This window comes from Rhipicephalus microplus, chromosome 1, assembly GCF_043290135.1.
Source record: "Rhipicephalus microplus isolate Deutch F79 chromosome 1, USDA_Rmic, whole genome shotgun sequence".
In the NCBI taxonomy this organism is placed as follows: domain Eukaryota; kingdom Metazoa; phylum Arthropoda; class Arachnida; order Ixodida; family Ixodidae; genus Rhipicephalus; species Rhipicephalus microplus.
Genome location: NC_134700.1, coordinates 95,780,504 through 95,803,946, shown reverse-complemented (window position 1 = coordinate 95,803,946; position 23,443 = coordinate 95,780,504). Strand labels below are relative to the sequence as shown.

Here is a 23,443-nt window from a genome sequence, read left to right as displayed (position 1 = left end):
ATTTTATTGCACAATAATTTTAAGAATTTAAACTAAACCAGTGTAAATATATTTGCACTTTTGGTGAGAAGTGAAGTCTAAGTACATTAGAACAGTACATTAGAACAGGATTTGAGTAGCACTGAATGGGTGCAAGTTAGAAGTGACGATTCAACACACTTCAAAATTTCCCATACTTATATCAAATAATCTTGCACGACACTATCTTAATGTTCAATGATAAACTAATCAGGAATAATTAATATATACACTGTGATTTTGTTGCAAAAGGAAATTCCTCTGAATATGTAACCTCACAGCACAATGGCCCCATCTTATAGTGAAATTACATCTTTACAGGCAGGTTACATGCAGTAAAATATGCCTATTGATTTGCTTTAAATACATCAAAATCGTGGAAGTTTTAAATCCATGTTAAAGTAAATTAGGGTACTATTTCTATAAGCTTGGTGTCCAGTTATTTTCATTTTATTGCTGCGACAAGTGCATTGAAAACCATGACCGTAAAAATCACCTATGCAAATGAATGAAAGGTTTCTCGGGGGCAGGTTGAAACATTTTTTTTTTTCAAACTTTTGCAACAATAAATTGATGATGAAGGAGGATTTCATGTATGAAAGCGTAGTCTAGCAACAGTGCCTACGAATTGAAAAGGACGACAGTGACAGACAAAACATCAGAAACACTCACCAGGAGCATCTTGACAGGAATGAGGTATATGAGGATGAGTCGCTTGTTGTGCACAGAGTCCTTGTCACATCGTAGAAAGGCGTATGTCAGGTACTCCTCAGCTGTGACAAGAAAAGAAGCAACAGCACATGATACGTACAGAGTACAGCAATGCTTTGTGAAGTTGTTCGAGGATTAACCTATGATTCAATGAAAAGTTTTTCCAGACACTGCTAAAACTTGTCTAGCTGCACAGAATTTTAACTTATTTAGGAAAGTTCATTCTCGTCTTTCACAAGCCATAGCGAGTTCCTTTGAGGTGTGGAGCTTGGCTCTAGTATGGGCAGATTCTGCAGCTGACCAAAAGCCGCTAAAACGGTGTAGTGCACACGTATCTTGAAGGAGTACGGCCACTAGCGTGGGTCCAGTCTTAGCGAGCCGCAGGGCACGCATTAACCATCGTCGTGGCGAGAACACGGTACTGCTCAAGGTCACAACACTTTATTGTCTGCGGCAACACAAAAAATGCAGTACAGAGCCCGTTGCAAAGACGCGGCGGGAAAGCAAATGGGCTTATTCATGCCACGGGCAAGAAGCACTACACAAGGGTGCCACGAGCACGTCTCCGTGGCAAAAGTGATTGGCGGAGACACCGGGTCAAGGGCCCGGTCGCTCGCGCGAGGGCAAAGGCGCTCGCGTTGGCTTCGAAGAGATATGTGTCGGTGCAGTTTGACCACACATTAGGACATTGCACCGCTCTTCGACCTAGTGTTCACAAGGGGCAACAAAAAATGAGCGTTCACCGCAGGCGCCGTTGGCGAAGCCTGACGAGCCCCAAACAATGGGAGTCAACGGACGGAAAAGAGAATGCGTGCTCGCCTACAGCTGTCCCAGAGATATCTCTCTCACTCCCGACGCGCACGCAAAAAACATCCCAAGAGACCTTATGCGCGGCGCCACAGTCGACATCCGCTACCAGGTGAAAGGGGTTAAAGGTCACTCCCCGCTCTCTCAGCACGGCAGACCATGGAGGAGGGGAGTCATGTCGGGATATGAGAACGACAGAAAGAGGCCGCAAAGACCACGCAAAGGCGGCAGGCTAGCCTCAATTCCTACAACGGTTACAAGTTTTCTGCGAGACAGTCACGGTAAAGCACTGTTCTAACAAAATAACTCCCTTTTGATATTTTGGAACCTTGCAAGTTAACTTTCATAAAGAATAGCAATCACTTTTTAGAAAAACTTAAACAATGAAGTTTATTAAGTAGCTGGCTATGGGTTATTCACTGATCGATTTCAACCACCTGTCTAAAGGAAGGTATACACGCATTTTAACATTATGCCTCTGTCAGAATGTGGCTGCCACTGACAAATATTGCACCTGGCACCTCTCCCTGTGACAGACCAAAATGCTGGGCAACATTCTGCTATTCCACAGAAAATAATTACAAAGAATGCATCTAGTAGAGCAGGTTCAATGTCCATCTCATTTACAGCCTAAAAAATACTAAATAAGAGAGCGAAAAAAAGAAAGGCTTGAATCGGGGGTGTTGGGAGATGAACTCACCATTCTTGAAGTCACTGTCAAACATAGCTTTCTGCCCAACGTAGTACCTGAAATACGAGTGAGTATTCATGTACTATATTCTAAACTAAATAAAGTACATGTGGTGTAACTTAACAACGGTACATTGGTGGCATTGTTTTGAGGCCCCAGAGTCTATAATGCCATGTATAGCTAAGCTACAAGTCTGGTTATATAGGTAAATATGGAGTTTTTGAATAGGGGTGCCCACTGTTTTGGGCCGCAAGGAAATACCATTGAGACCGCTGTGCATGCGCGACAAAGAAACAGAGTTTGGGTTTTACTTTGGACGCTATTTCTAGAATTTAGCGAGAGCCCCAAAGCCTGCACCGAAACCTCAGCGTCAAGCAAATGTGATGGCATTCACTGAAAAGACTGCCATCGGCCAAGACTAGGACGACATAGAATAGAGGGAGTGTTAAAAATGCCACAGACCCTATGAGCGCTTGCTTCACTTAGCGCTTGCTTCACTCGAACCGAGCATGTGTGCGGGGCTTTGGGGCCCCATATTTACAGAGCACTCACTCGAAAACTTTCTAATATGTTTACATGTATAGCAAATAAGAGCCTAGCAAAAAAAAAACACTGAGGCATTTCAACTGAGAGTGACAGTTTCTAACAAATGGATATTTAGTCAAGGACATAGATTAATTTGAGCAAGCGACGTAGATACTAAACAGTGAAGCACTTAGGAGCGCTTTCTCAAACCACTAAAAAATAGAAATCCACTTGTGTCACAAGATCTTGGTGACGATTTATTACAAAGCATCCTAATTGGTGCTGTGGTCATATGACTACCTCAAAGCTGTCGTGCCAGTTGCGTTGCAAGATGCTCGCTATCACTGTAGCTCTACAAATGCTTAGCCCCCTTTGAATGTGGAGCAAGTAAAACATGGCACGACAAACGAGTACTTTGGATTACTGGCTAAAGAAGCATGTTAAAGCAAGATTTAAGAGGACTGCCTCTAATTGTGCGAGGTGTACACGACGCATCATTTATTTGATGGGTCACTCCCAGTTGGGTTGAAAAGCAGAAATCTTTTTTTTTTTATAGCCACTTAGAAAGCCACACTGTAACTGTTGGCAACGATTACGAAGTGTCGTCAGGTCGTCGTGTAGGGCCTCAAGTACTTCTGGCCTCACTGCTGAAGGAACCACGATAAGGTGGTTGGCTCAAAGAGGGAGGAAGCTTTTCTTTAGAAGAACTCCATTACGCAAGAAGAACGACTCCAGCCGCAAAGGTGAAGGAATCAATGTGACAGCAACAAATTGGAAGGCCACGTGCAAAATGGCAAGCAGACTTTATTGAACACAATGGGCTGGAAATTCGGTCTCGGTGGCTTCAGGTGGTGGCCCAAAGCTGGTCTTTGAGCTCCTTGTAACCTCTGCCGCTTGCCTCTATTGCCTCGATGACTACCGCCTTCAGAGATAACCCGTTCCTCGCGATTCAACGATAGCATAGCATCTTTCATAACAGGCATAGATATTTGTTATTAGACTACCAAAGGATGAACTGTGAAAAACACTTGATTTGTGGTTTGTCCTGACTTTCTGTGACTGCACTGTTTTGAGCACCGTTTGATTCCCAGTTATAACAAAAGCAGAAATTTGGTATTGGCAGTATATGGTGGCATGCTGAGGGTTTCGAATGGTTTTATCATACCGAGGAGAATATTGAATATATTTATCATGTTACTGATAAGATACCTCATGAGTTCCATGTTTGTTGCTTGCTTGGGCCAGAGGAATGTATCAAAACATATGTATAGCGGAAGCTCGTGGATACAATACCGCATAACACATTTTTTGGCCTAATACCCTTTATCTTTTTGCTCATGGCCAACCTCAGTTAATGCGATTTTCGCAGAGTACGTTTTATTTTCTTGTTCCCGCAAAAAATGCGTCAATATTATTTCACTGTATAATATTCACAATCATGCAAGCAACCATGACAAATATCAGCTCTTTTTGAGGTACCTGCAGTTCACAAACTAGTTCAAGTGGTGCTGCACTCGACTGTCTGCTTTAGCATTGCAAAAGCAGTGTTTTTTTAGAAAGTATAGGTACAGTTCTGCCATAGCTCTGAAGCAGCGGATGTCTGTGCATACTGCGATACTACATAAAATTGCAGCAAGGTGCTGAATGGCATACCGACAGAAATCTTGCCATTAGTTGTCACTGACGGCATCCACACTCGCGACAAAAGGTAGTGTTTGTTACCTATGACATGCAGAAAATGTGCTTTAACTGGAGTAAAATGTAGCTTCTCAGCAACAGGTTACGTACAATACAGTTGAACTCCGCTACAACGAACGCCGCTTCAACGAAATTTGCGCTAGAACGAAAAATTCATGGTTCCCCGTTGGCAGTCCATAAAAGCCAATGCATAAATATTGTTGCCACAACGACCACTTTTTCTTCTGCCGTCTTGCTTCAATAAAATTTCACGATAAAATTCCAGGCTCAGATATTTATTTCTATACAGCAAACAGAGTTTTTAACATTTTGATGCACTTTCATAACTTAAAAATATGTCGACGAAGTTTAAAATACGCGTTGGCACCACCAGCAACCTGCGCTGTTCAGCATGCATGGGCGCCACCATTGCTCGATAGCTATGGCAATGAGACTGCCCTGCTTTTGCCACTACCGGCTTGCTTTCGAGCTGCAGACGATCTTTGTGCCTCAAAAGTGCATTAAACGCAATCCAAAACATCCGTGGTACACACGGGAAATCATTCAACTAACTCGCCGTGTAAAGCGACTTCGCAAAGGTCGTCCTCTTTTGTCAGCTGCGCGATCACCACTGCTTAATTCTTTGAAGTGTACTTTGAAGGCGAAAATGCAGGAAGCGAAAAATTTCTATTTCAACAATACATTGTCACGGTTTATGGTAGAAAACCCAACCAAATTCTGGAAGTCTATTAACCTGAAGTCATCTGTTCAGTCTTGCTTCCTTATAAATGACCAATCATGCTCCGATTCTAACACTATTGCAGAAAGCTTCAACAACTATTTCAAGTACGTTTTCTCTCGTGATGATGGCACTATCCCAGATTATGCTTGCAACTTTGTTCAGTCTACAATTCCAGACATCACAATCTCTTGTTCAGATGTTCACAATTTGATACTAAAATTAGATGTGACTAAAAGTTCCGGTCCTGATGGCATTCCTAATACGTTCTTGAGGCGGTACTCCGAATGGTGCGCTCGTTACTTGACTGTCATTTTTAATAAATCGTTTGCGTCAGCCACTGTTCCCATACTTTGGAAGACAGCTAATGTTGTCCCGTTATTTAAATCTGGCAATAAGCAGCTCATTCCAAATTATAGGCCAATTTCCCTAATTTCAACAAGCTGTAAACAACTGGAACATATCATTCATAAACATATTGTTGAGTATTTGGACGCAAACAACCTTCTGTCCCGGTGTCAGCATGGCTTCCGAGCTGGATTTTCTACAACGCAGCTCCTAGAATTCACCCATGACATTGCCACATCACTTAACAAAAGGGGTCAGACATATGCAATTTTCATAGACTACTCGAAAGCTTTCGACAACGTATGCCATAAAAAACTTCTTCTAAAACTTAATTCCTTTCTTAAAGATTCTGAATTACTCGGTTGGATTGCGGATTATTTGCGTTCTCGATCTCAGTTCGTTACTTTCAACCAGGTGCAGTCATTCCCTGTTGAAATCACATCCGGTGTGCCGTAAGGCTCTGTGCTAGGGCCTCTCTTGTTTATTATATTTATTAATGATGTTGTTAATGTCATCTCTGGAACCCCTGTAAACATACGTCTGTATGCCGATGATTGTGTACTGTATAACTGCATTACTACCTTTCAAGACCAGTCAGTCGTCAACAACGTATTCTCGTTATTCTGCGATTGGAGTTCAACGTGGCAAATGCCCATAAATTACAAGAAAACTGTAGCTATGACTTTCTCAAATAAAAAACAGCCTCTAAGTTTCAGTTATAACTACAATGGGTCCACCCTAGCACATGTGAGTGAATTCAAATACCTAGGCATCACCTTTACACATGACCTTAAATGGGGCAAACATGTTGATCAGATAACTTGTCAAGCTCTAAGGAAACTTGGTTACTTAAAGCGAAGATTGAAAAAGTCGACAAAAGATTGTAAGTTAACTGCCTACAAGACACTAGTGAGACCGATGCTCGAGTACGCCTCTGTGGTTTGGTCGCCTCATCTTGACCAAGATAAAAACAAGTTAGAATCTGTGCAGAATAAGGCTATACGGTTCGTTTTTAACCGTTATGATCGGGACTTCTCCCCGTCTTCACATGCTCATTTGTTGTCACTTCATTCACTGGAACACCGCCGTACACGTGAGAGTATTATCTTGTTGCACAAGATTGTACACAAAATGACCCGCGTTCACGTGGCCTTATCTTTCGCTGATATACCAGCGCGTACAACACGTAGTACAGACGCTTTGAACCTTGTACCCTTCAGGTCTCGTTTGGATTGTTTCAAATTCTCTTTTTTTCCGCGTGTGGTGGAAGTTTGGAACAAGCTTGATGGTGCATTGCGTAGAATGAACACTGTAGAGTTCGGGAAAAATTTTATGTGTCAGTCACATAAATTTGTGCGCACTATTGTTTGTTTCTGTGCTTTCGTTGATTTTTCTGTACCCGCTCCTGCAATGTCCCAGGCATGGGACAGCAGTATTTGTAAATAAATAAATAAATGAATGAAGCTGAAGCTCAGTCGTTCAGTTCATGGTTTTCTTTCACGCAGCTGTGTGGAACGATGCCTTTGTTGATGCCAATGCGTATCGATTCGTTCGCCCATGGCCATTGTGGTAACTAATCAGAGCAGCTGTTCGTCCGCATTACCAAAAAAATCAGCTAGCCGCGAGTGGTGGATGATAAGAATGACATAGAATAATGCAAAAGTCACCACTCCACGATGCCCTGCCTCCATCTTGGCATTGTCGGATACACTTTGACTGCGGACAGCTGCTGGTGTTAACATGTTAATGCAGCTGTTTGGTTTGCTCACGAAAGCGGTTGTAGGCCTTGTTTCAGTGTGCTTTTCACCATGGCCTTGTGATGCGTGGGGGAGAATCACGTCGTGACGCTGCTGGGAGAGAATAGGAAGCAGCGGACAATTTTTGAAATTTGAGAATAAATGTTCCTTTGTGTTGCTAGCTCAGATCAACTATATTTTTCTATTTCTCTACAACGAAATTTTTGCTTCAACGAAATTTTTTCCACGCCCCGTCAGTTTCGTTGTAGCGGGGTTCCACTGTGCCGAGATAACGTTTTTTTTTTTGTGTCCAACCAGCTTACCTAGTTATGTCATGACTGGGCTATTACCATATGACAAATTTTTCTTGTCCTTCACATTTTTTTAGGACGTAATAGATCTGAATCTTAAAATATAACCACGAGTCAGCAACGAAGTCCCAGCACATACCGTAATTACTCGAATCTAACGCGCACCTCTTTTCCGGTTAAGCGAGTTCATAAATCGCATGCGCGTTAGAATCGAGTACGAACAAAAAAATTACGGTCAATCCATTGCCATCGGCAAATCTAAAATGGCCGCCCCCTACGTGCGTCGGCACGGAGGAACGGCATAGCGTGTCGGCCATTTCTGCCTATGTGTTTCCCATGTGCGGCACTTTGTACGTGTGCTGAGGAGTTCGTCATCTAGTAGTGCATTTGAATGGACGGCGTGGATGGGCCGAGTACCAAAACTCGAGTGCACCACGATGCCGCTTTTAAAAGAAAAGTCATCGCGTGTGCAGAAACGGACGGAAGTCGGGTCGCATCGCGGTCGTTCGGAGTTCCCGAAACGTGCGTGCGGGACCGGCGGAAACAAAAGCAGAAGATTGTCGCCAGCAAAACTTCATGCAAAGGCTTCTGTGGACCACACCGAGGTCGGTTTCGGCAAATTAAAGAGCTGCTCGGCGAGTATGTGCTTGAGCAGCGAGTCGCACAGCGGCCCGTGACGACAGAACTGCTCCAAGTGCAGGCGATGCAATGAGTCTTAGAAAAAGGTCTAATGTGGAGCCAGTTTAAAGCGAGCAGGTGCTGGCTAACTAACTTTATGAAGAGGAAAGGCTTTTTCCTCCGAAGGGGAACATGCATATGCGAAAAGTTTTGCGGAGGAGTACGATGAAAAGCTTCACAGTTTTCAGAGGTTCGTCCGAAACTTGCGGCGCAACAACGGCTACCTGCTTGGGCAAATCGGGAATGCCGATCAGACGCCTCTTTACTTCGACATGCCTGGCACCACAACCGTCGAGAAGAAGGGGGCGAAGCAAGTGCGCGTGCTGACATCGGTCCACGGTAAAACTACAGTGACGGCAATGGTCTGTTACACGTCAGATGGGCACAAGCTTCGCCCGTGCATCATATTTAAATGGAAGACGCTCTCGAAAGGAGTCGTTTTTTCGAGTGCTGTGATCGTGCGGGCCAGCGAGAGAAATGGGTGCGCGTTGCAATTGATGTCTTACGTTTTTTTTTTTTTCGCGGTGGAAATCGGCTGCGCGTTACAATCGAGGGCGCGGTAGAATCGAGTAAATACGGTACTCTAAAGTTCCAGAAATGTACAGCACGACGTGAGAGCAGGAACACTGATGACTAGTGCTACATCACAAGTCGTGCGTTAGTTTCTGAAAAATCTTTTCATAAGGGTGGCTTGTTAGGCAAGTTGCTACATAGCCTTGGTGGGAATACGAGCAGCACCAAGTGAGTTTGAATAAGCTGTGACAAGAAAAATAGACAGGGACAGGAAGGATGCTGGACTATCAACTGACTTTATTTTGATCAAAACGTCAACAAGAAACCAATATGAACATGCGCGAACATAGCAATCACACAAAAAGGCCCCCTATCACAACCCCCATTTTAGATTTACTGTCAAGATACCAGAGCTTTTCGTATTTCAGTAACACAGATGGCATGCTCACACACTTCTCCGGAATAAGTTTGTAGATGTGAAAAGCTTCAGTAATTTTGCGCTGCTTCTGCGTATCAGCCCTTCCAGTGACCAAAACATTGCTGAAAAAAGTGTCGCAACCACATGCCTTGCAATGAATCGGCAGATTTTCAACCATGCCCATAGGAAGTAAATTGGCGTGCTCGCGCATCCTATCATTGACACACCTTTTCGATTGCCCAATATATTCTTTGCCACAGGTCAAGGGAACACTGTAGACAATGAGCATCTCACAACTACTGAATCCATTGACACGCGTATTATTGCACATAGAGTTACTTGCCCCATACTTTGTAACAAATTTACATATTGACACAATGTGACTTCAAGTTATGCGTGCTAGTCGATACTTGTGCCCTCCAGATGGTTTGCGACACACAAGCCTGCGGGGCCCAGCTGCGCGCGACCCGTGTTGGAAAAAAAGAAGAACGTGGAGGAAGAGGCAGAAGTAAATCCTCGAGACAACTAGGAGATTTCGTTCTAGCTGTGTTGTTATTCTCGGGCACAAGTTCGCCCTGCCTACGTTAGCCTATTAGAAGTGTTTATTGACCGTGCATTACAAATCTGGTGGAGGTGCTGGGTACGATGCCAAGCCTCTCTCGAGTGACGGAGCAGAGTCCAGAACCACAGTGGTTTGGTCCCAACAAGCTGATGCCTGTTCATCAGCACTGCAGTCGATGCCTACGTGGTGAGGGTCCTGAATTTTCTTTTTTATCGACTTCCCTTAGAACCTCAATGGCTGTGAACGGGTACGCAATCGACATGACAGCTCAGGTCACTCGAGCCAACATTGTAGAGAACCAGCCAATGCTACCAAAGCCTTTCCATGGCGAAAGCTACGAGGACGCAGAGTACTGGCTTAAACACTTCGAACGCGTCACAAAGGCTAACAGATATGAGGAAGAGCGCAAACTTGGAAGTGTTTACTTCGCGCTGGAAGACAGCACACGAACGTGGTATGAAAACCACGAAGCTACCTTCCGGTCATGGGATGACTTTTAACGGGAGCTGCCCACTGCTTTCCCAAATACACACTGCAAAGAAAGAGCTGAAGCTGCGCTCCAGACACGAAATCAGTGAAATAACGAAAGTGTCGCCATGTATGTGCAAGACAAGTCTCGCCTATTCTGTCAAGCGGATCCAAATATGAGCGAACACAGGAAGCTGCGACATCTGATGCGAGGCGTGAAGCAAGAACTCATTGCAGGACTAATTTGAAGGCTGCCGCGCACCGTCGCCGAGTTTCGTTCCGAAGCGACTACAATGGAAAGGAGGCTACAACAGCGAACAAGGTTATACAACCGGGATGCGATCATCACTTCCTTGGACATGTTGCCACCAGTCTTCGGTAACGGCATGGAAGCACTACGCGAGCTGGTATGTTCTGTTGTGCGAGAAGAGCTCCAGAAGCAGCGTCTTGACCAGAACGCTCCATTGCTTTCGTCTCTGGCCGATGTGATCCATGAGGAGGTCAGGCAAATGGTACGCAAACCTTCAAGCAACGCACAGCCAGAGCCGCCACTACAACAGAAGACGAGAATGACGTATGCCGATGTGCTACTGCAAGGATCTCCAGGACGTGCGGATGTCGCAGTGGCTACACCTATGCAGGTGTAGCCGCCGCGTTAAAATTTTTTTAACGAATCGCTGAATCTCTGACGCGGCTGACAAAAGAGGAAATGCCTTTCGTATGGCTTTCGGAGCAAGAGGATGCCTTCAATGAACTATGAAAGTGTCTTCAAAGCTATCCTGTTCTGGCGCATTTTGACAAGGAAGCGGAAACCGATATCCACACGGATGCACGCAATTTATGTCTTGGGGCCTAGCTCATCTAATGGCAAAATGGACAAGAACGAGTCGTTGTGTATGACACAGCGACCGAGAAAGAATGCCTTGCCGTGGTATGGGCTATCAGCAAGTTTCGACCAAATTTATATGGTAGGCCTTTTCGAGCTATAAGCGACCATCATTTGCTATGCTGGCTGACTAATCTCAAGGACTTATGTGGACGGCTTGCACAATAGAGCCTGCGATTACAGGAGTACGATATCACGCTTGTGTATAAGTCAGGTCGCGAGCACAGTGATGTGGACTCCTTGCCACGTGCTCCGATTCAACCTGCTGCTTCTGCTTCCACCGATGACGGTGAAGATTTTGTTTTCTTGGGAGCTGTGACACAGTCAGAGATGGTACATCAACAATCCGACCCTGAGCTACTCCTCCTGATCAAGTACCTACAAGGACAGTCTGTCGATGTTGCACAACCTTTTGTGCGCCGCTTGTCAGCGTTCGTCCTACGAAACAACATCCTGTATAAAAGGAACTTTGACAACAATACAGCGACATTCCTTCTTGTCGTCCCTTCACTTCTGCGACAAGAGATTTTGGAGGCTTGCCACGACGATCCATCAGCTGGACATTTAAGAGTAAGCAGAACGTTGGCACGCATCCGCACTAAATACTACTGGCCGATGTTGCTTAGCTCTGTATGGCACTATGTCAGAACCTGCCGGGACTGCCCAAAACGTAAAACCCCACCGCTAAAACCAGCAGGTCTCCTTCAACCGATAGAACTACCAGAGGCCCCATTCACACAAGTGGGAATAAACTTACTGGGTCCATTTCCTACATCGTCATCAAGAAAACGGTGGATAATAGTTGCGACCGACTATTTAACCCGATGTGCCGAGACAGCGACTCTTGTTAAAGGATCAGCCGTTGAAGTAGCCGAATTCTTCGTCTCCAACATCGTACTGCAGCACAGAGCTCCAAGAGCGTTGATCACAGACCGAGGAACTGCATTTACGGCCGACCTGATAACTATGTATTATGAAAATGATGCACACCAGTCATAGGAAAACGACGGCATATCATCCTCAAGCGAATGGTCTTACCGAACGACTCAACAGAACGCTGGCTGATATGTTGTCAATGTACATTGATATAGAACACCATACTTGGGATAAAATATTACCCTATGCAACACTCGCCTATAACACTGCGATGCAAGAGACAACACGGATAACGCCATTCGAACTTGTTTTTGGCCGGACGGTAACAACACCCTTACATGCAATGTTACCTATTGACGAGACATCCGAGAATGACTATGATATTCATGACTACATTGAAAGAGCAGAAGAAGCCAGACAGCTGGCAGGGTGTCGCATTCTCCAACAGAAGGGACGTCCAGTACGCACCAGGTGACAGAGTATGGGTGTGGATTCCTGTACGAATACGTGGCCTGTCAGAAAAACTGCTTCGCCACTCTGGAAAGGGGGCAATGACACAATGTGACTTGAGTTATGCGCGCTAGCCGGTACTTGTGCCCTCCAGATGGTTTGCGATGCACGAGCCTGCGGGGCCCAGCTGCACGCGACCCGTGTTGGAAAAAAAGAAGAACCTGGAGGAAGAGGCAGAAGTGAATCCTCGAGACAACTAGGGGATTTAGTTCTAGATGTGTTGTTATTCTCGGGCACAAGTTCGCCCTGCCTACGTTAGCCTTATTAAAAGTGTTCATTGAACCGTGCGTTACAATATGCTGCCTTTCCATTGACCCATGTTTTGGTCACTGGAAGGGCTGATACACAGAAGCAGTGCGAATTTCTTGAAGCTTTTCAGACCTACAAACTTATTCCGAATAGATGTGCGAGCATGCCATTAGTGTTCCTGAAAGAAAAAGGGCTCCGGTATTTTGACAGTAATTCTAGCATGTCGTGATAGGGGACCTTTCTGTGTGATTGCTGAGTCCGCGCATGTTCATATTGCTTTCTTGTTCATGTTTTCATCAAAATAAAGTCAGTTGATAGTCCAGCATCCTTCCGTTCCGTGTTTCTTTTCCTTGTCTCGGTTTGTTCAGCTTCATTTGGTGCTGCTGGTATTCCTACCAAGATGAAAAACCCTGTTGTCACACTGTGGCTACAGTTCTGAGCTGCTCCTGCAAGAACATGGCATTGCAGAGTGAACATTCGAAAAAAAAAAGTGCATGTGAATAGGACTGATCAGTTCTCGTGCACGACATCCTGTTAAGAGATGCGCACGAACATGTTGCAATACATCCAGTTCTGCTCCTTTATTGAGTAGAACAGTGAAACCTGCCTATAACAAATTAGTGAGTACTAAATTGAACTGCAAACTTCCCTTGAAATATTTTCGACATATGAGATATTTTATACATTGAAATAGTTACATGTTGAACTTTATTGAGATCACCTTCAGGTTCGACACATCCGTGCTTGGCTGTACTCAATGGAACTCTGTAGCACACCTCAATCCACACTAAACCATCACCATCACATCAACTCTTCAATCCCCCATTTATTGTTGTGATGTTTTCAGCTACAAACAGCTCCCAGCCACCTCAAGCAATGAGCCTAAGAAATTGCGGAATGCACCAAGTCGCCCAAACTGTCAACCTTGTGACAGTTGTCAACACACACCTGTAAGTGACCAGTTGGGAAATGGTGAAGTGGTCCTTGAGTGCTGAACTTTCAATGGCCCGGATCAGGGGCTTGCACAGGTGGAGCTTGTTGATCTGCATGAGTATCAACCAGTGTTAGATACGGACATTTATCCTTTTCACACTTATGTACAGAGTGATCAGGCAATAAACTTGAATGAATGCCATGCTCATGTTCGGCAAATGCCATAGTTCTCCGAATGATGCATGAAGACATGTCATGATGTGTACTGGGTTTCCAAAGACTTGTCCAGCTCAGATTTTATTCTTCCAATGATGGTATCTTGTCAACCATGTTATCCATGACACTGAGTGGTTGAAACCAAAGATACAGAAAAAGCACAACTCCAAGCAAGACAGTGACTAAGAACAAACACACTACATTTTTTTTGTCAAATTCAATATTCATTTCATTTCACTTTGGCGTGCCCCAGATTAGTCTTGCTGGCATTTTAAGTACTTATATCTTTTTGTCACTTCTGATTAGATTTGTATAAAGAGTAGGCAAAAAAAGGTAAGATAAAATAATATTTACGGTGACAATTCTACAATGTTTTACATGTTTGCAGACAAGCTACCTGAACTTACTTCAAAACAATTTGTGATATGAATACAATTATTTTGCATCCAAGTTGACGCATTGAATGGGATGTAAACTCTAAAAGTTCAGTTTGAATGAAGAGCTTTGAGCCACTGGCGAAGCTGGCAGGAGTCAATGCCCCCCCCCCCCCCCCCCTTCTCAAAATTCTTTAATTTTGCAAGCGTATCAATACACACACACACACATACAAACACATGCATAAAAGTACATGAAGTACGGTTAAACCCCTTTCTTATAGCTAAAATTATCTACCTACACTACTGCATTAAACTGAACTACGCACATAATAAGCTGCTGCTATCATGAAAAAAAAAAAAGCTCTGAAGGCTTAAATTGAGGAAATATTAAGCAGTTTCAAACTAAAACCACACTAACTCAGTTTATAGTTGCTGATTCCCTTGGTGCGGAGATTTGTTTACTAGCTTTTTTTTTCTGAGCCCCGATCAAAGAAATACAGACATTCTACTGGGACAAACACTCACAACAAAGACTTATATGTAGTAAAAAATAAAATATTCTTGCACCCTTCACAACTACACTCACCCAAGCGTCCTGTGCTCACCTTAAAGTAGATCTTGAACAGCTGGTTGACTAAGTTGAGCATGCCTTGCCGTTTCGAGTTCTCCAAGGATGACCGGCTGCAGCAAAAAGGAAAGACATCTATCCTGACTTCACAGAAACATTACAAGAGCAGGCATTAAGTACGAAAATGTAGTCAAAGGATAGTAATCTATGCATAAGATTATTTTACAGTGTAAATATACTGCCATTATACCTTCTGTATAGCAAGAAAAGCTCCTACCATAAAGAATGATTTAAGAGATTATATGGAGGTGGGGACTGATTGCACATCTCATCTTTTGTGCATGGTGGCAGCAATTTACGAGCTGTAGATATGTGGCAACCACTTACCTTGAAAGGTTGTGTTTCTCAGATCTCTCGGGACTACTACCACAAGGGCTACACGGCTGGCACACTGAAGCTACTTTCTCATAAAACCGTGCTTCTCTGTCCAAGCTCCAAGTTGCCAGACAAGTACAAATCACTGGGGATTGCTCTGGTTGGTTTTTTCCAGAACCCTACCCACATATGCTTTCTTCTATTCCACATGGTACTGTCTCACAGTGGCACTAACTCACGGGTCAATGAAAAGTTAGTTGCAAAGCACATTTACTTCAACTGCTCATTTTCATGCCTGGTGAAGCACATATCAGCTAGCCATGTACTCGACCGGTCATGTGGCGAGCCTTTGCCTACAAGTCACAATTGTGACCCTGTGTTGAATCTGGGTTTACAAATCTGCATTTTCTGGAGCCATCTATGGACTGCGTCCCCACACAGACAATGAATGCTGCTGCATTGCCCTTCGTGCGATGACGAGTTGGAGAGAGTTATCCCCTCTCCTTACCACAACTTTTATGACCAGCCTTAACAAGCAAATGCTAGTCCCCCAGGCTTGAAGCGCTAACCAACCAAACTTTTTCTTTCTTCCTACCTATGAAGCCTATGATGAGCACAAGTACATAACTACTGGAGACAGGGCAAACAACAATACACCTCCAAATTGAAAGTTTACTTTTTGAAGTAACTTTGATAACATGGATTTGTTTTTTGTGCTCCTCTTGCAAATCGCAGGCACTTTTATTTTGTCTTCAGTCATTTGGCCCACATAACAAGTCTATGCAGGTATGCATTTGGTTTATTTGGCCCACACCAGTTGACACAACTACTGACAGAGCCAAGACGCGATTTAGGGTAAATCAATCACACTGTCACATTTAACAGGTGCTGAGAAACTAGAGCAGTGAGTTATAAAATGGCAGTTACAGCCAAACCACCCTCTTGTTCACACTCACCTTGAAGCCACATATAGAAGTCTCTTTGATCTGGTAAAATTGTTCCTATGCTGCAGTATATCTTGCTCAGTATGCAACAGATTGCAAATGAAAGTCACCTGCTGCAACGTGTTAGTACTAGTAAAACAATTTTCTCAACTACTAAAACAATTTGCTGAATGAAGGATACGGCGTAGCCATCTATGACTCTTATGAGCAGTAGTATAACTTACCAACAACTTAAAGATGGCAATTTACATTACGCCATCATGAGAGCACACATTTTCTTGTGCATCACTGAGACAGTGTATACCTTCATATTATTCCCAATGACACCCAGAACTACTGTGTTCAAACACTCTAAGAGGCACGTAGATATGCAAAACAACATAACTGGGTGAAATCTGAATGCAAATGATCCAATGCTAAGAGCCATTTAAACCTGGCACCAACTTATATTTAAACAACAGATTGTGGTATTTTTTTTTTTTTTTGTCTGAATGCTAGCCTGCTGCCTGACAGCGCTTAGCGTCATCCACAGAAGCAACACTTGCATGCAAAGGCATTGCCACGACTGCTCACTGACTTGTCACTGGCGCAGACTCTGAAAGCAGCCCATGAGATATTCCGCTGCCTTCTCCAACGTCTCTCCTGGTTTGCCTTTGCTCTTCTTTGACAGCTGCGTGTCAGCCTGGAGAGAGTGACATGACAGAGTAAATAATGAGCGAATAAATGAGTCGATGAATGAATAAATAGAACCCACTTCAACAAACAGAATTCACAGAGAAGTAGTCAGATGGGCAAATAAGGGCCAGGGAAAGCTTAAAAAGGTTTCTGGGTGTTCTTGCAAAATATTTTTCTGCAGGCGACAATGAAAATGTAGACGATGCTTACAATGATATTATGTAGTATACATATAACATATATAAACGAATTCAGCTTGAAATTCAGCTTCATTGTAACAATGTTTCAGTCATGAAAGGTATTGTACCCAACAAACTTCAACCCCAACCTGACAGTCAATTTCTGCTTTGACAAATTTCACTAGAGATTGCTAAGCGATGCTTTTAGCTTCAAGAGATGCTTAAAGCAAATACCGTATTTACTCGCGTCATGAACTCCCTCACATAATAAATGCACCCACAACTTCACTCGGCAAAATTTGAATTTTTTTTCTCTCACGTAATAAACGCATCCCCCACATTCGTCCCCTGCAGTGCCACAAACCGACACCTGCCGTCTTCACAACCGTAGAATCTTTTCCATTTCTTGTTATGCCGAACCCCCTCGATCACCTTGACTCGCTTACACCTGTGGGCCACTTTGTTTTTTTCTATCTACGTTGGCACGTCCCTTGTCTTTTTTAATCATCTGTGCTCCACTGCGGAATACAGGAACGGTGCAAGAGTAGAGAAATAACAGCTGAGAATCACAGAGTGAGCAAAGGTCATGAAACTGCCCAGGCTAACCGATGGTCACTTTCTGCAAATACAAAACATTAAGGCCCAACCACGTACACGCGATTTTTGAGTGACGACGACAGGATTCTCGCTTCGGTAGCAATGAGCTCTTCATGCTTGTTATTTTCTCATGCGTCACGGATCGCAAGATATATGCTTCTCCTTCTACGTGTGGACAGTGAGGCAGCGGCTGCCGCATCTTGTTATCGACAGGTTGTTTTGATACTTCGATGGTAGCTTGCTACAATGTTGGTTACTTGCTGCAATGTCAACGGTGCCGCAGTCGTCGTGAGAGCTAGCAACGGGGTTGGCAAACTGCGTTGTAGCGCTTGCTTATGGGTGCCCCTCGATATCACAGGAGATACCACGTTTGCGGTTAAACAATTGCGAGAAAAGAAAGCTGTGAAACGCTTTTATGGAGTGCGCGGGCGGCGTGGGGACAGCTTGTAGAAAATAGCGATATCGACCACCAAGTATGAGTGAAATATAACAAAGAAGTTATTTCCAAACAGTGTACGTGTCTATTGTAAAAGGCTTTTTTTTTTGCATTACTGCATTTTTTGCTCATCGTGAAAAAAAGTTTTATAAAACTTGCCATGCGTGATGAATGCACCCCCAACTTTGCTTCAATTTTTCGGGAAAATAAGTGTGTTTATTGTGCGCATAAATACAGTATTAAATCGACGTTGATTGTTGACATAGCGGTCCAGAAACCTACTTTTGTGCCAAAAAGCTCCTTATTTCGAAGTAAAATTATGTTTTAATGGTGAGCATCACATAAGCACACTTCAAATGACGTGCCTGAAAGTGGTCTTTCTGACGTCCCTGTTGTTGTGCCCATCGTTGCCCGCCTTTACTGTGTGGCTGCCAACACTAGTAGCAGCAGAGTGAAAGTAGCAGGAGGCACAGCAGCAACAACGGCCATTGAACAATTTTGTGCTTGCATGGTTAAACTGAGCCCCGCTAGATGGCACCACCTATTCAACCTGACCATGCGAAAATGAAACTTTTGAACCACTTGTGTCTTTCACCATAGTTGTGCCATGCGGTTTTTGATTTCTATGCGGGTTTTAACGTCCCAAAACCACCATACGATTATGAGAGACGCTGTAATGGAGGGCTCTGGAAATTTCGACAACCTGAGGTTCTTTAACGTGCACCCAAATCTGAGCACATGGGCCTACAGCATTTCCGCCTCCATTAGAAATGCAGCCGCGGGAGCCGAGATTCGATATACACGAACTGCGGGTCAGCAGCCGGGTATCTTAGCCACTAGACCATCGCGGCGGGGCGCCATGGAGTTTTTCTATAAATTAAACAGGCAGGAACAAGCAGCATTTTATTACGGCTCTTAATGCACAGAAAGATATTTTTTAAGGGCGAAGCTCCTTATAGTCTAACCTTGTGACCAAGAGAAGAGAAGAGAAGAGAAAGAAAAGAAGGCAAAAGAAATGAATGACTATTTCACGTCTCATTTCCTAGATAACCTTGTGTTACTCTGCCGCTAATCTCTGATTGGCTGCTGCGCACACTTTGCCAACAAGTGCCTCTCTCAGTCTCCTGGATAGTCGCCACGGTAGATTGTTAGTGGTACGTGGTGGATTGTTAGTGGAGCATGGACAGAGCAGAGCGGCGGGCGCGTTGAAGACGCTTACGCTCGGCTTCCTTGGCTCATGTCTTGTCAGTGTTACCCGCACAAGATCTGCATTCTCGAATGTGACTGGACACATGGACACATGCGTGGACGGACAAACACATGGACGGACGGGCGCTTCGCCCCACTCATTATTATTCACTCCGTGGATATGGTGTGATTTTTTTTATTGAAGCTAGTTTGATTACCAGTGATCAATTGTAGTCGGACGCTCTCCCGTCATCGGGATCATTTCCAAAATGTCCCACTCGTGGTGCACGATGTGGGATACATTTAGCTCAATTTCTTGGCAAGTAGGGCACTGCTCTTGACAATATTGCTGTTTTATAGGTCATACATCGAGCTTTCACTCTGACATAAATTGTTATATGCCTTTAGTGCCCCTTTAAGGTGGCCCCAAACAGGTACATGATGATGGCAGCGAAATTTGGGTGCGCGTCCATACCTGTGAGGCGAATACTCGGAGATCCAGGCAGACTGTGTACATGATGGGCAGGGCCCAGTTTTCTTCCTTCAGTGACTGGAAGATCTTGGTGAAAAGCTTGCAGCAGGAAAGAGCAGGCTGCCGTTAAGGAGCAAGTGGCACTCCGCGCTTTACGAGCACCTTCTTACTTACAGAACCATATCCACAATTATATGGGCATTCAAGCCGCGAATGCAAAAACTACCACACCGCAGCTCGCATGCTGTAACACTCTGACCCTAGAGACCAACACCAACCCACTGCTACTATGCATTTCTTCTGTAATCACAATGAATGTCAAGCTACATATTTGTGTTATACTTGAAGTTTCTGCTACAATGGTGTATTATCATACCATGCTTTAAGCATCTTAGTTTTTTTTTCCCCCACCATGTTGCACCACTGTGTTTTGCGTTTCCTTTCCACTTCCTTTTTTTAATCTACCCACTCTCTATGCCAGGAGTCTCATACACGCTGCCCGCATATGACAGTCTTCGTCCCAAATTTTTTTCACAACTGTTTATGATATTGCTAAAACTTGTTTGCATAATTTTTTTTAATATCATGGTATGCAACATTTCTTCGGCTAAGCTACACTGCAGTCGCTGATCTAAGCATTTGTTTTTCGAGTCACCCTGTGTAGTAACCCGACAGTGAAACAAGACCATAGAAGTAGTCTGCACTTCAGAATCATCGTGCAAATTTTAGTTACTTGGGATATTAGCACCGAAACCTTTTTCAAACACCTGCACCAAACCCCCTTTGAGAATGACTGACATAGGCCTATATTAAAATTGTAACGTTAGCTGACTGGTTATATCATTAGCCGACTAACATCCTCGATCCCCCCCCCCCCCCCCCGCTTTCAACTTTTTCCCCGCCCTTTGCAAGAAGACGAAATTCGGGACTGCACCATAGCAGCATTTGCGAGTTTGAGACCGCTGGTCTAGGTAACACACTCTTAAGAGGGCTCTTAGGGGTACTGTGAATAATAATATTAATAACAATACATCATAATAATAATGTCCCGAGTACTTTCATAGCTACTACCAATGACGAATTCTACTGCCCCGGACAATTCCCTGTTATAAACAGCCTACATTTTGTTTTGTGCTAATGAGCCATGCTTATCTACAAGTACAGGAAATGAAATTGGCGATTCTTTATTAGTGAACAAACATTAAGAACCTCACCATAACGGCAACACTTACAGTAACTCAGATGATGCGCTGTCAATCGGCATTTCATTATGCGAATAGTTGGAGAAGAAAACATGTGGCATCGAGCAGGTGGGGCGCATGCCTTCATGCTTAAACGATGCAGCATCAAGCACTGTAACAAGCTAACTCGAACATAAAAAAATTCTTAAGGATGTTCCATTCACCTGTTGAATACATGCATTCACAGCATAAGGTAGTTATGGCATCAGGCTTCTGCGCTAGAGGTTCTATGCTTGATTCCAGAAGACAAACAACTAAGCTCTTGTCTTTTACATTTGTTTTTTATTATCCTCTCCAATTTTTACATTAATGGTCCCTGCTATCACAACTGGGTAATTTGTCATTGCTTTTTTCCAGTAACGTGGCTTCTAATGCAGGGCGTGCAAAACAGCAACCTGCTTGCTGCACACCATGCATAGTGTGAAGGATATTGAACAAGGAGAGCTTGCTCCTTGTAGGCCTCCACAAAGTTGTAGTTGTTCATGTGGTACAGGCACCTGAAGTAAACAAACGCGCTTGATGCAATATACAGTAGTCTTCCCGCGAACACTACCTGGGAGCAAAGAAGGTAGACAGTCACACTAAAGAAAAGTATTAAATAAAAAATACACCTCAATGAAACACAATGAGAATTGCCACTGCTAAGTACACTGTCCATCAAGTTTGAGGTCATTTAATTTCCGCAAACGACACATGAATTAAACTCAGACTTGCATGGCCAGCATATGCAAAGCAAGTTCAAGCAATAAATGTGGCAAGCTTAGAATTAGTTTTAATGCTTTCTTTCTCAATCACATGGCGCTTTTGTATGTAAAACGGGGTTGTACAGATAGTACCACAAGACTAGACGTGACTTTCAGACTGTTTCTGTCATGAACAAATGGTTAGCCACGTTAGTTTAGATTGTAATGTTCAAAAGTTCCAACAATGGGCTCTGTGAAATGCATAGTAGAAGAGCACAAGATAACAGCTTTTTTAATCTCTGTTCCCCTGAATGTATATAAAAGCTTGCTGTCACATTCCCCATCTACCTGCACCTGCAGTGGCTAGGGGTTGAACCAGCAATATGATACTCTGCAGTTGCAGCAGAAGACTCTATTCATTCGAAATCATCTCGTGGCAATCTCGACAGTCAGACAAGATTTCACTAATTAAGGAATCTGGATATTTGCTCTGATGTATGTATCCTATGCCAAACAAATTACAGCAAATCTAGCTACTGCACTGTACATGATAAGCATGTATGCCACCTCAGGTGTTGAGAGACCACTTCATCCCACGGTGCGTCCATCACGCGTTGCACTGCAGCATCAGGGTCTTCCACCTGAAGTCGAGAGCTTGCGCTGTGCGCATGCTTGCAGGACAGCAACTCCTGCAAGACGGGCCCAAGTACTCTATTGCAGTTTCACAGAAGGAAAAGAACACAATGTGATGTCCAACATTCTCATTAAAAAGCGGCAATGGCAGCCAGCAAGTGAACGCACGCATTCGTGATAGGCAGTGCAATGCCTCAGCCGCTAGCCACCGCTAGCGAGCAGGTTCAGCACTCCTAAAACAATGACGACTAGAGACCGGATTTCACGCAAATTCCTATTTTGTTCCTCGAACTCTTTTTGTGCCACTTATATACATGAGCATGAATTAGGTGTTGAGGAGGGCTTTTATGGTGTTTTCATAGTGCCTATAACTGCCTATTTCTTACATTTGTGCCTAAATTTCTATAATTGCCTATTTTTAATATAAGTGCCTATATGAACACTATTTAACCTAAAATTTTGTTTTCAGGTACAGCTTAAGACCGTTATTCATGTTACCAGGCAAACATGACCTTTATACACTCTATGGGGTGCCACCTAGTTATCTAGTTCAACAAACTTCCAGAAAGCAACTGCTAGCAGCAGTGAAATAAGATGCGCCGTCCATCTTGTGCCACCGCAGTGACATAGGGCAAGCAGGAGGAGGAGGAGGGAAAGAACGAGAGGAAAAGACGTTATTTCTGCAACCCTAAGTGGGTGATTCTGTTGACAGACAAGGAGGGCGACTTAGTGTGCATGGTGACTGAGAGAACACCTCAACGGGTACACACACTGTGAAAGGGGATGAAAAGGGGACAGCTGCATCCGAGCGTATACAGCGGAAGGCAAAGGTGGGAAGAGGGAAAGGACAGAAGACGAGTGGCTGAGGATGTGGCGAGTATCCTTTAAAGCCAGATTTCTAGTGCAGTGTTCCCCTCGAACAGCTTTCACAGGAGGTGCCTCTGCAGCTGCAGGAAGATAGAAAGCAAATGCAAAACTGCGGAGTGCGGTCAGGGGAAAACATCAGGTAAAAAAAAATCTGATGTGCCTGCGGCTTTTATTTTGCATGTACTTTACTTCTTAAGGGCACTTTACCAGGTCACATGAGAAATTTTAGCCCCTGAAAGTTGTGACATGCCCAAGGAAGAGTTTTGTACCCCAATAATTCTTGAATTGGTTGATTACAAGCCCTCAAAGCGTGATACCAAAAGGTAAGCTTGAAAC

At 44.0% G+C, this 23,443-nt stretch overlaps 1 protein-coding gene across 1 annotated transcript in view; it reads right to left on the bottom strand.

The window, feature by feature from the left end:
* Nucleotides 1–23,443, bottom strand: part of PCID2 (PCI domain-containing protein 2) — a 44,380-nt gene that overhangs the window by 19,182 nt on the left and 1,755 nt on the right. Inside the window, 9 exon segments of the mRNA XM_075885504.1 lie at nucleotides 691–791; nucleotides 2,237–2,283; nucleotides 13,672–13,766; nucleotides 14,855–14,930; nucleotides 16,714–16,736; nucleotides 16,738–16,818; nucleotides 19,687–19,784; nucleotides 21,357–21,421; nucleotides 22,175–22,296. Coding sequence (XP_075741619.1) covers nucleotides 691–791; nucleotides 2,237–2,283; nucleotides 13,672–13,766; nucleotides 14,855–14,930; nucleotides 16,714–16,736; nucleotides 16,738–16,818; nucleotides 19,687–19,784; nucleotides 21,357–21,421; nucleotides 22,175–22,296 — 708 coding nt within the window.